Genomic DNA, 13,510 nt, shown 5'->3' with positions numbered 1-13,510 from the left:
AGATCCCTGCTGTGTGCCAGGTGCTAGAGATTCAGTGATGAATTAACTCAAGGGGAAGAGGAAGGACATTTAAGTAATTATAAGTATAATGAAATTTGGCCAGTAGAGGTATGTTCAAAAGTGCTATGGAAATACAGAATGATTACCATGCCCAGGCGGATGGAGGTCAAGGAAACTATCACAGAAAAGCTATTTTTTTTCCTTAGGAAAAATCTTGTAGAACAGTAGGAGCCTGCCAAGTACAGAACAGTGGAGAAGGGCATTCTAGACAGAACAACCGATATCAGAAACACGGAGCAGATCCTGTGTTTAGAGAACTACCTGTATATATGGCTTGAATGAAGATATATATGTGGTGGTGGACTAGATGAGGCTAAATAGGTCATCAAGACCAAGTCATAAAGGGATTCAGCATATTCTGCTAAGTAGTTTGCATTTCATCCTCTACATATATGTTTTGGTAAAGGTCTGGAAAGCTGCTGCTGGGATGTGGCATTGGAGGTGTTGAAGAGAACCATACTTCTTACTTTATGTGTTTCACTTTTATTTTTTTTTTAACATAAGCTCCATGCCCAGTGTGGAGCCCACTGTGGGGCTTGAACTCATAACCCTGAGATCCAAGACTTGAGCTGAGATCAAGAGTCAGATGCTTAATGGACTGAGCCACCCAGGCGCCCTACACTTTATTTTTTACAACAAGACAATTTATTTTGTCTTTGTTGCCTTTTCTTTCCTCCTTTATGGTTTTCTATTAGAGTGTTCTTTATTTCTCCTTTTTTTTCCCTCTGCTAGTTTAGAAGTTACATATTCCATTGTATTCATTTAGATTAGCCTTGAATTTCAGCCTTAACAAACTTTCAGGTAATTTGTTTCTCTCTTCTCCCTAAACTGTACAAAAACCTTACAACCCTTTATCTTCCAGCACTCCCCTCCCATCTTCCATGCTGTTGCTCAGTATTTTAACTCCACCTTGTTTTTAATCTCCTTAGCAGTCATTAATTTTATAGTCAATGTTTATTTTAATTTTTAAATTTAAATTCAATTAACATACAGTGTATTATTAGTTTCAGAGGTAGAGTTCAGTGATTCATCAGTCTTATATAACACCCAGTGCTCATTACATCACGTGCCCTCCTTAATGTTTATCACCTAGTTACCCCGTCCCTCCACCTTCCTCCCCTCCAGCAACCCTCAGTTTGTTCCCTTATGGTTAAGAGTCTCTTATGGTTTGTCTCCCTCTCTGATTTCATCTTGTTTTATTTTTCCCTCCCTTCCCCTATGCTTCTCCGTTTTGTTTCTTAAATTCCACATATGAATGAAATCATATAACTGTCTTTCTCTGATTGACTTATTTCACTTAGCATAATACTGCCCTTTAGGTCCATCGACATCGTTGCCAGTGGCAAGATTTCTTTCCTTTTTTGATGGCTGAGTAATATTCCATTGTGTATATGTATGTATGTATGTATATATATATGTATGTATATATATATATATATATCACATCTTCTTTATCCATTCATCTGTCAATGGACATCTGGGCTCTTTCCATACTTTGGCTATTGTGGACATTGCTGCTATAAACATTGGGGTGCAGATGCCTCTTTGGATCACTACGGTTTGTATCTTTGGGGTAAATATCTAGTAGTGCGATGGCTGGCTCGTAAGGTAGCTGTATTTTTAACTTTTTGAGGAATCTCCATACTGTTTTCCAGAGTGGCTGCACCAGCTTGCATTCCCACCAGCAGTGTAGGAGGGTTCCCCTTTCTCCGCATCCTCGCCAACATCTGTTGTTTCCTGAGTTGTTAATTCTAGCTATTCTGACTGGTGTGAGGTGGTATCTCATTGAGGTTTTGATTTGTATTTCCCTGATGCCAAATGATTTTGAGCATTTTTTCATGTGTCTGTTGGCCATTTGTATGTCTTCTTTGGAGAAATGTCTGTTCGTGTCTTCTGCCCATGACCTGATTGGATTATTTGTTCTTTGGGTGTTGAGTTTGATAAGTTCTTTATAGATTTTAGATACTAGCCCCTTATCTGATATGTCATTTGCAAATATCTTCTCCCATTCTGTCAGTTGTCTTTTGGTTTTGTCAACTGTTTCCTTTGCTGTGCAAAAGCTTTTTATCTTGATGAAGTCCCATAGTTCATTTTTGCCCTTGCTTCCCTTGCCTTTGGAGACGTGTCTAGCAAGAAGTTGCTGCGACTGAGGTCACAGAGGTTGCTGCTTGTGTTGTCCTCTAGGATTTTGATGGATTCCTGTCTCACATTTAGGTCTTTCATCCATTTTGAGTCTATTTTTGTGTATGGTGTAAGAAAATGGTCCAGCTTCATTCTTCTGCATTTGGCTAGCCAATGTTTATTTAGATTAACCAAAATATTCACCAGAGTCTTTGTTCACTGTTGGTCCTTGAATCCCACTGTTCATTCCGTGTTCGGCTTTCTTTTTACCAAAATCTTTTAAAAGTTCTTTTAAGAGTCCATAAATGGGGCGCCTGGGTGGCTCAGTCGTTGGGCGTCTGCCTTCGGCTCAGGTCATGATCCCAGGGTCCTGGGATCGAGCCCTGCATCGGGCTCCCTGCTCAGTGGGAAGCCTGCTTCCCCCTCTCCCACTCCCCCTGCTTGTGTTCCCTCTCTTACTGTGTCTCTCTCTGTCAAATAAATAAATAAAATCTTTAAAAAAAAAAAAAAGAGTCCATAAATGATAAATTGTCTTTGAAAATGTCTTTTTTTTTTTTAAAGATTTTATTTATTTATTTGAGAGAGAGAGCATGAGAGGGGGGAGGGTCAGAGAGAGAAGCAGACTCCCCGCTGAGCAGGGAGCCCGACGTGGGACTCGATCCCGGGACTCCAGGGTCATGACCTGAGCCGAAGGCAGTCGCTTAACCAACTGAGCCACCCAGGCGCCCGAAAATGTCTTTATTTTTGCCTTCACATTTGCATGATTGTCTAGCTAAAAACAGAATTCCACATTGTCAGTCATCCCTCAGCATTTTGAGAACATTCCATTACTTTGACATTCTATATGCCATTGGAGTCCATTGTCAACCTAGTTATCATTACTTTGTAGGTAATCTGATTTTCTCTCTGGTGGATTTTAAGATTTTCTCTTTGCCTTTGGTGTTCTGCAATTTCCCCATGATATATCTTGTTTCCATTTCCTTCTTGAGATTCATCATGCTTCTTCCATTTGGAAAACGTACAGTTATTATCACTTCAAGCACTACTTCTTCCGCCATTCTCTCTCGTCTCCTAGAAATCCTGTCAGATGTCTACTGGACCTTACCTTTTTAACTTCTCTGTCATATTTCCCATTGTCTTACCTCTTTGTGATACATTCTGGGAAATTCCCTCATTTATCTTCTAGTGAACTAAATTCTCTCTTCACCTACTGTTTAATCAGATGTTTAACTGATCCACTGAGTTTATTTCAGTGACTGTATTTTTTTACTTCCAGAATTATGATTAGGTTCTTTCTCAAATCTATCTGTTCTTTTTTCATAGTGTCCTGTTTAATTCACTGTGGTTTCTACTCCTTATTTATTTCTAACTCTTTCTGTTTGGAGCACAGGCAAATCCACATGAACTCAGTCTACCATTTTTCCAGAAATCTGAATTGCTTTAGTCATATCTAAAAATAAAAAAATTAGAAGATCAATTTGGATAAATTATGTGATAGATTGATACGGGAAAGGTTTGAGGCAGGGAGAGTAGGTGAGAGGCTATTGCACTGGTTCAAATAGGAGAGGATGAGGGCCTAAGTCAATAGCATTGGGAATGGAGAGGAGGGATATTTGAAACATAAGATGGAAGGTAGAATCAAGAGGACCTGAGCAATAGAAAGTATAAAGGGGATAAAGGAGAAAAGATAAGATAGGATTCTGAAGGTTCTAGCTTGGATGACTGGAAGGATGGTGGTGCCATTGCCAGAAGAAGGAAGTAGAGGAGGAGGAGTACACCTGCTGGGGAGTTAAATTATGAGCCTGGGTTTAGACGCAGTGAATGTGCCTTCAAATGGGGATTTGCTAATGGTTAGGCAGACTTACAGATCTAGTGCTTGGGAAAGAAGCCTGGGCTGTATGTACCTATCTGGGAGTTAACAGTGTATATATTTTGATGATATCAGAAGCTGGAGAAGGGTCTAGAGGAAGTGAGAGTATCTAGGGGAGAATATGAAGAATAAAAAGAGGAGAGCAAAGGGTGGAGTTGATGGAACACCAGCATTCAGGGTGCATATGTTTTGGCAAAGGTCTGGAAAGTTACTGCTGAAAAGAAGAAACTGGAAAGGATGATTGAAAATATTTGGTCAGAGAGAAAGGAAGAAAATCAGGAAAAAGTAATATCGGTAAAGCCAGAAGGAAGAAAGAAATGGTCTACAATAGCCATAAAGCTTGAAAAGTTGGATTTGGCAGTCATGAGAACAGTGGTGCCATGGTGGAATCTGTTCCTGGGAGTGGGGGTGCAGAAGACAGATTGCTATGGGTCCAGGAGGGAGTGGAGGGAGAGGAGACGGAGCTAGGTATTGCTCTTTCAAGATCTTTGGCTGCATTCAGAAGAAGAGAGAGAGGGTGATAGCTAAAGGTTAGGGGTAGTCTGAAGAGTGGGGCAGGACACAGGGTTGAGGAAAGATTTTTGATTGTTTTCAGATGGGAGAGACTTAAGCATGTCTGTAGGCTAAGGGTGAGAAGACATTCGAGAGGAAGAGGCAGTTAATAGTGCCAGCTTTTGGATTACCAAGAGTTTAGCCCTTCCAAAATTGCCCTTTGATCAGACAATCTTTGCTTTGCTTTCTGCAGTGCTCTTTTTCCCAACACAGCCTTGTTCTCCAAGGCTCCTCCTCCAAACTGTCTTAAATCCAAAAGATAGGATCTGTTAGAATCTTTTATTGTAATTCAATCCCTAAGTATTTAACCAGAAAATTATAATAAAAACTTTTCCCAAAGTGACTTCAAAGACTACTGGTAAGGAGTTTACTTCAAATTGAAATAAAACTTATGGCTTCAGAAAATCTTGACTATGTTAAGTCACACTGATCAGGAAAGATTTTGTTGATTCTGGAAGAAGCTGGAAGTTTTGGTGTCTTAAAAAAGGAGGTAGCTACTTGGATCTTAACAGTTGAAAGCTCATGAATATTTTCTATAAAGTTCTGTCCTCTAGCCTGATGAACAAGCCTTTTTAATATTATTTAAATTATCTAGCATTAATTGAACCATTAAAATGTGAAATGAACAGAGAATATGATCTATCTCCCCCTCGCCAGGCTTAAAAAACGGTATTTCATATGTCCCAGATGAACAAGCACAAGAGAAAATGGCAAAGAGGTTAGGTTTGATCACTGTCCACATTGAGCTCTGTTAGTGGGTCAGGTATTATGAGACATCTTTCTGTGTAGATTTGTTTGGAAAAGTACATGGCTTTTGAAAAATACATGGTATCTATCCCCTAGCTCTTAGTAACTGTGCTCATTTACGAGCATGGTGGACTAGAATGTATATGAGGAAAGGGGGAGAATTTTCTGAGTCTGGTTTAAAAAGAAGATCTATCATGTTGTACTCTTAGGAAGGTGATTTATACATCACCAGTTCTAGGAGTAAAAAAATCTTGTGTTTTCTTATGAAGAAAGTATTAAATGTGCCTTATCTCAAAACAGTTTTTCATCTCCAGAGGTTAAACAGATTGGTAGCATGAAAAAGAGCGTCTGCTTTAAATTTCTTTGAAGTCCTTTTGTAAATATTAACATCTGCAGGGATAACTATTGAAAAGGCTACCCGAGGGACAGAGATGCTAGTGAGGAGAAACTTCTGAACAAAATGCCTCAGAAAATAAGCTTTTTGACCTGAAGGGAATTGTCAAAAAAAAAAAAAAAAAAAAAAGCCTGTGGGAACTGAAGTGACTGTTTATGTTTATGATATATCTAAGTGAGTGTCAGACTCAGTGCCCAGTCGTGTTGATGATCGTTACATATTTATTCTGTTTGTGTGTAATATTATACTCGTTCTGGCTAAGATCATAAATACAAACAGCCTCTTAGTGAGAAGCCTCCCTGATATTTAGACTCAGTTGAATCATCAAGGCTGCTCTCAGCAGTTACATAACCTCATGAGTTATGAGTGATCTCTGGAGGAGGTTTCAGTAGCTAAATATATTCTCCTATTCAGTAGGAGTTCTATTAAATTGTCTTGGTATTTTCATACTCAGAGTGCCTCACAACAAATAAATTATTTGCACCTAAGTGCTATATCGCTGGAACTCTCTTCTTTAGGAGGTGTATTTTAAACTATAAAAGGATATAAAAGGACAATTATAACAGTAGAGTAAAGCCTGTTTTTCTTTCTGCTTTGTAGGAATTTATTCGAGAACAAGTGGAGGTAAGCCTTTCTCTTATTTTGGGGTTTCACACAGAGGCGCCACACACAAAAGGCTCTGTGGTCCCATTTCCTTGTCCCATTAATGAAGAACGTGTTTATGCATTAGCTACTCCAGACCACGGGAGCCATCCAAGGGACTTTGCCACTGACGGTCCAGAAGGTGTTGGCATCCCAGGCCTGCCACGGTAAGACTCAACCCACCAGCTAGTAAGTGCTTCCAAATGCTAAGCGCTGGCAGGGGTGTAACAGTTATGAAAGAAGTAGAAGGCACATTTACTACTCACTTCTTGGAGGGTACAATTTGGATCAAGAAGCTGGATACACCAAAAGTGAACACTAAAAATTGCTTTTACAAAGCAAAATACCAACACGTACGTTTGACCATAATTCTGACTGACATATATGAGTGGAGGAGTCACTCATGGAGGAGATGCATTTTGAGTCAAGCTTTGAATGAGCTGAGGGACATGGATTCACAGGATAGAAGGGAAAGTTTACCACAAGAGGTAAAAATAGCCTGTGCACAGACTCAAAGGCAGAAACAAATTAGTTATATGAGGAGCAGCAAAGAATACCAAGGATACCAAGAAATTAGGCTGGTAAGAAAAATCAGAAGCCTACAACAAAAATTTATAATTATCGTATAATTACTTGTTCAATGTTTGTCTCTCACCTATTAGACCCAGTAGATCATAAGCCTGTGAGGGCAGAGACCATTTGTCTCATTCACTGCCTGCTAGGAAGTCTATACTTATAAATATTGGTTGACCGAGAGAATTAATGCATGCATAAAGGCAGGTTCTGACCACATGAGAGTTTAGATCAGGAAGATTATTATGGAAATAGAAAAAAGCAAATAAAATGGACATTGTAGGGCACAATCAGAGATCTTGGTGATAGATTGGCTAAAAGATGACCTTGATTTCACAGCCTGTAAAAAGTAGGAAAATATTGCCCCTGCCTCTTGAGAAAAACTCTGAAAGCAAACTCCTAACAAGTTAAGGAATGCCTCCTCGAGGGATTAGAAAGACAATGACTCCATAAGGAAAAGCTGAGAGACAGGTCGGTCCTGAAGCCTTAGTTTCATCCATGGTCAGAAAGCGCCAATTTCAAGCAGTGTTAAAGTCACATGAAGAAGCCTAAGAAACCTTTTACTTTTCCCAGATATTTGGCTCTGGCCCAGGGTCGGGATTGGTTTCCCACTATACACACCATAACCTTCTTGTTTCTGTCTTTCTTTTAGGGGCCATTAAGTTTAATGATGGGCTGAGCCCAGAGGAGAGCCGCCGCCTTATTGAGGGCCTGTCCCGGTGCCAGCTACCATTCCAGTGTGCTCATGGGAGGCCCTCGATGCTGCCACTGGCCGACACGGACCACTTGGGGCAGGAAGGACAGGTACAGTGACGGCCGACAGGAGAGGAGGAGGCGAGGCTTCGCTCCTCTTTCCGGTCCAGCTCCTGTTTGCCAAATGCAGTCTACCCTAATCCTCTCCAAAGTACGAGAGTTTTGAAGAGTATGCATTGAAAGTTTATTTATATAAAATCTCACCATTTCATCTTCTCTCTCAAATTCAGCACGGAGCTTAGGCTGCACTGTCAGATTACACACAGGATGCCTTTGTATTTTATAAGCTTAACACATGGACAGACTGACATACCCTGAACATCTGTTGCCTCCTGGCTGTCGGTTCAATAAGATGTAGAAGTTCTCTGTGGGGCTCCAGACAGTGGGTAGAAGCACAGCAAATCCACTGCTAGCAAATACAGTCTCAGCAGCCGTGTGCTTGGCGGTACTTGCTGGAAGTGGTGCCCTTGCTGGGAATGGTAGCCATCTCCAAGGATCTCTAGAGTTATGATTTGGGGATCATCAGGCAGGAAACCAAGCTTAGATTTTCACATTATGGTTTGGCCTTGATTACTCAGCAGCTCAGGAACAATGATGTGGATAATGCAATAAAGGCCCAGAGTGGTTTAAATTAAAGAACATTTTCTGTTCTTGTTATAATCTTAAATGAAACAGAACATGAGAGCATCATAGGAATGTCCGTGTTGCTGCTTTCCAAAATCTTTTCTTTTGCTTGCCTCTCCTTGTAAGGGCTAGAAAGTCTTTCCTTGCATGGAATTTTCTGGTACTTTTGTTTTCTGATGCATCCAGTAGACTTTACTCCATTAAAAACTTACTGTTTCACATGATGTGAAAAAAAGTTTTGTCCTCATTCCTGAAGAAATGGAAATGTAGACTTACAGTTTACAGTCCCCACTTATCCTAAGGAAATCTCTCACCTTTTCTGAAGCCAGAAATTAGAAATCTGAACAGATTGGAATAGCCATAATTAGGAAATTTTTATATGCTCCTTGGCTTTTCATGCTGCATACGGGAGTTACTCTCTTTCTTCCCACAGATTAAACCCAATCTGGCTAAACTTCGCAAAATGGCCCAGGCCTGGCATCTCTTTGGAAAAGCAGAAAGATGTGACACAAGGCAAAGCCTGGAGGCATCCGTGCCTCCTTGTGAGCCACCATGAGAACAGATTTACTGATCTGTAAGGAATCAAAGGGATGCTCCTATATGCCTCTGCAGAGATCATGAGCCGCAGGTACCAGCAGAGTCTTGAGTTGGCCTGTGCCCCCAGGCAACGTGACCGGTCAGTCTTGAGCAGATGATCCCTTCAAGCTAAAGCTAGTTCGTTCATCTGCAGCCCTGGACACAGGAGGTTGCCCTATAATATCTACTTTTTATAACTTATTTAGAGATAAAATTTAATGATTAATTGGTTCATTTGTGGAGTTTTTTGGGGGGGGGGGTGGAAGTGGTTTGGTTTGGTTTTGCAATTTTTTTCCAGCCTTATAGTTGGCATTGATGTGATTTGCCTGACGCTGAACTCCCCAGGATCCTATCTGCCTTCCTGCACAGCCCAAAGCCGCGCTGCATTGGTCCCCTCCTTCCCCCCAGTCTTCTTCACTTCCTGCTCCTGCCTATATTTAGATTATTTTAGGGATAAAAACTATTGGTAAAGAGAAACAAGGACAAGGATAGAATAGAGAAAATTTGAAGTCCCGTCCTGGTTGTTTGTCTTATTGCCTCTTTAAAATCTCATTCAGAATCTGATACTGTTCATATCCCAATTGGTAAAATGGTGAAAATACTACAAACTTGTTTGTTTTTTTTTTTTAAGATTTTATTTATTTATTTGACAGAGAGAGATATAGTGAGAGAGGGAACACAAGCAGGGGGAGGGGGAGAGGGAGAAGCAGGCTCCCCGCCGAGCAGGGAGCCCAATGCAGGGCCGATCCCAGGACCCCGGGATCATGACCTGAGCCGAAGGCAGACACTTAACGAGTGAGCCACCCAGGCGCCCCTATGAACTTGTTTTTTAAAATACAATTTTGGGGGGTACTTTAAAAATCTCTCTATGTGAAAGCAATTTTCATATCAAAATGCAGCATTTATTCTTTCAACCTAACCAGATATGTTCTCTACATTTTTTCAGGAGACAATGGTTCTTTTGGTCCCTTCCAAATCCTATCTTGGTTTTATTACACTATGCCTATCTAATGACCTCATAATTTCATTTGGGACCAGAACTGATCTTTGCTTGTTATGCCATCCTTAAGCTGTATTTCCTCTACCTTTTTAGAAGGTTTGATTTCTGGTTAATAAGACTCAACAGACTAAAGTTTTATAGAAGGACAAAAAGAAAAGCAAAAAACCAGCTGGCAGTGTTTACTGCAATTGGGATACCGTACAATGAGAAAGACGTTGCAGTGAGAATTTCCACTGTTGTATTTTGCAGCCGGCTCAAATTGGCCTTTGTATCAATGGAATGATTTTTCTCATTTTTAATACAGGAAACAAATTTGTGCTCATGGAAGAAAAGTTTGTTTGCCAGTAGCCCTGCAGTGAATCTTACAGGAGCAATGAAGTATTGCATTCATTAGTGTGTGTCTCAGAGAAGGTTCAGGAAAAGCCTTCACTGGTTTTCAAGGGGATCCTTGTAGAATTACGTAATTGGAATCCTGAAGAATAGGCACCACTGTCTAAAAATGGCCTTTATTCTTCTAAATACATATAAACGGTTTCATAGACTGGGAGACATGACCTTCGAAAAGGAGGGTGTTTTCAGGGGATTTGCAAGGCTCTCAGGGACTCTGCCTCCAGGCCCAGTGGGGTGCTGTGGCCTCTGGACCTCTGTCTTCACTCACCAGAGCTATACGGAGGCCAGCTGTCCTGGGAGTTTAAAAATTTTTTTAGGTTAGACCAATTTGTGGGATTAAAAAAAGTGTTATGATACCCCTTATATTAGGATGATGGGGTACAGTTTCAAAGAGTTTTGCTATAATCCCAAATCACCGTGTTTTTTTGTTTCTTTTTTTAATAGCAGAGGATTAGAAAAAGTTCTCCATAAATTATGTAACCAATCTTCCTGGCTAGCCTGACTCAAGTAATGGAAGAGATAATTATCCTATTTTAATAATTTATAAACTCAGTTGCATACATCAGCATAAAACCAACCTATTAACCAAAAATATCTAACATTACTTTTGTTGCCTATTAGGATTTTGTTTTGTTCTGTTTTGTTTTTAACTTACCTGCCATAGAGCAAAGATATATTTAGTTTTCTAACACATGATAGTAATCATTAACACCTTTATGGTGCCTTAAGGTTTATAAAATAATTTTTGCATATGTTATTTGAATTTCTTGGCAACCCGTGAGATAAGATGATGTTATGCTCCCCATTTTACAAAGGCTGAAATATATTAAGTGATTTGTCTAAGATCACATAGGTACTAAGTGTAAGTAGTAGAGCTGAGAATGGTAAATAAGTTTTCTGGCTTCAATAACAAGAATAAATATACCCAACGCTTTGTGTACATTATTTCTAGTCCTTACAACAGTTCTGTTAGCAAGCTAGTGTCTCTTTTACAGTGAGACTGCTGAGCCTCAGAGTAGTTTCCCCTTTCGTTAAGAGAGTCAGAATTCAGACCCAGGTCCATGTGGCTTCACGTGGCACTCTCCTTCACGTGGCTTCCCATTGTTAACCCATACTGCCCATATATTTCTAATTTGTGAGGAACTTACCAGTTTGTCAGCTTAGTTCAACTTTATTAGAGTCTGGCTGGTGGAGACTTCATTAATTTCAGAGTAACACTTGACAGATGCGATGTGCAATGAAGCCACCCTCCAGGGTTCCTTTTTTGGGAATATTCATCACAATTTTAGTGAGCAATAAGGGTGCATGCCTGCAAGAAGCTTAACTTTAGTCAGGGAGAGGACAAGGAAACTGATGATTGAATGCGATAACTTCCTCTAGGTTTAGGGGTCACTCAGTTCCAGCTATGTAGCTTTTACTGGGATAAGGGGAGATAACAGTTCTGTCAGAAAGTAAGGCTATAGATGGTAATAGGAACTAGTATCAGAAAAGCTTAAGGCGGGGGCGCCTGGGTGGCTCAGTTGGTTAAGCGGCTGCCTTCGGCTCAGGTCGTGATCCCAGGATCCTGGAATCGAATCCCGCATCGGGCTCCCTGCTCGGCAGGAAGCCTGCTTCTCCCTCTCCCTCTGCCTGCCTCTCTGCCTACTTGTGCTATCTCTCTGTCAAATAAATGAAATCAGGAAAGAAAGAAAAGAAAGAAAGAAAGAAAGAAAGAAAATCTTAAAAAAAAAAAGCTTAAGGCAAAGCTTAGAGTATAGAAGGGAGGGGAGAGACTGAGGAGAAGGCTAGGGAAAGATCCAGAACCTAGCTGGGGATCTGTAACTCCATGAGCAGTTGAGAATGGACAGGTTCTAGCAATCACACATCAGAGCAAGGCAAAGAAAAGGTCAGACACAAATGAACAGATGGGATCTGAACCTAACAGTGGAAAAAAACAAAGCAGCCAAAACGGGCGGAGCAGGAGGGGGCCCAAGACCAAGTTCTAGAGATGTGTAGGGGGCCGAGGAAGCCATGCCCGGTGAGCAGAACAGACGCAGCCTCTCAGTTCCTAGAACGCACTGACAGCCGTGCTTGGCTGGAGCCTCAAGTGGGCGCCCGCAGGGGCGTATCCGGCGGCATGTCCGAAGGAAGCGGGACGAGCCGTTTCTGGAACAAAGAGCCAGACTCCTCCTACCTGTTTTCTACCTGAAGTACCACCCCATTCCAGGAAAACCTTTACACAAGCAGGCTAGCGAACTGACCGCTGGGTTTGCCATTATCTGTCATGCCCTTTCACCCTTTCTCAGCTGAAGCTGCTTAGCGACAGGAAGATAGCAACAAGGTGGACTCAGAAGGAGGAAGTCTGGGAAACCGAAAATCTAGATAATCGGTACCAATTAAACCCTTCCTTCTCTTTCTCTACTTATTCATCATTCAGTAACTGAGTGTATGAGTCCCTTCTAAATGTATCAGAATTTGTGGGGATATAAAGAAAAAAAGAGGCTCTCTCCTGGCTTAGGATTTTTCAGACCCCTGGATCATTTTCACCCCATCCCCGTTTGTCATAGAGCACTCTGTGCTCAGAAACATCTGATAAAGTGCAGGCGACCGGATCCCGGGCTGGGGGATCTGAGTGTCGGTGGCGCCCGCAAGCTAGCGGGACTGCAGCAGCCGTATGAAGGAGCTAGGGTTGGCCTGACTTTCCCCTTACAACTTGCCCGACTAAACAACTTAATCTTATTTACTGCAAAAGCAAGGAGTATGCAGTGGTGGTGGCCTGTCCACGCCCCCGTCCCCACCCCCGCAAAAGGGAAAAAAAGGTGGTTCAGAGTCGGAGTTCACTACTGCTCTTAGTGTATCATTTATTCAAGGTACTTGGTCGTGCCTCTTTTTTTTTTTTTAAAGATTTTATTTATTCATTTGACAGAGAGAGACACAGTAAGAGAGGGAACACAAGCAGGGGGAGTGGGAGAGGGAGAAGCAGGCTTCCTGCAGAGCAGGGAGCCCGATGCGGGGCTCGATCCCAGGACCCTGGGATCAGGACCTGAGCCGAAGGCAGACGCTTAACGACTGAGCCACCCAGGCGCCCCTTCGTCGTGCTCTTACAGTAAACGGCAGAATTTTACATACACATTATGAATTTTAGGAATCTTGTCACGTTTTCGAGGAGCTTCCTTCTTCTCGAGGCAGGTCTTAATTCTAAATGTAACATGCCTGAAAAAACACTCCC

General features: G+C 41.5%; 1 protein-coding gene across 5 annotated transcripts in view; it reads left to right on the top strand.

Moving 5' to 3' along the window:
* Positions 1–9,141, top strand: part of MLH3 (mutL homolog 3) — a 28,197-nt gene extending 19,056 nt beyond the window's left edge. For all 5 annotated transcript variants that reach the window (XM_032405606.1, XM_032405605.1, XM_032405604.1 and 2 more), the window contains 4 exons: positions 6,345–6,368; positions 6,475–6,553; positions 7,612–7,763; positions 8,770–9,141. In XM_032405606.1, the coding sequence (XP_032261497.1) occupies positions 6,345–6,368; positions 6,475–6,553; positions 7,612–7,763; positions 8,770–8,892 (378 nt within the window). In that variant the 3' untranslated portion in view covers positions 8,893–9,141. The remainder of the gene's footprint in view (positions 1–6,344; positions 6,369–6,474; positions 6,554–7,611; positions 7,764–8,769) is intronic.
* The last annotated feature ends 4,369 nt before the right edge of the window (positions 9,142–13,510 follow it).

Source organism: Phoca vitulina, unplaced genomic scaffold (assembly GCF_004348235.1).
Source record: "Phoca vitulina isolate PV1807 unplaced genomic scaffold, GSC_HSeal_1.0 scaffold7, whole genome shotgun sequence".
Lineage (NCBI taxonomy): Eukaryota > Metazoa > Chordata > Mammalia > Carnivora > Phocidae > Phoca > Phoca vitulina.
The sequence above is the reverse complement of the archived record's forward strand: the minus strand, read 5'-3'. Positions and strand labels throughout refer to the sequence as shown.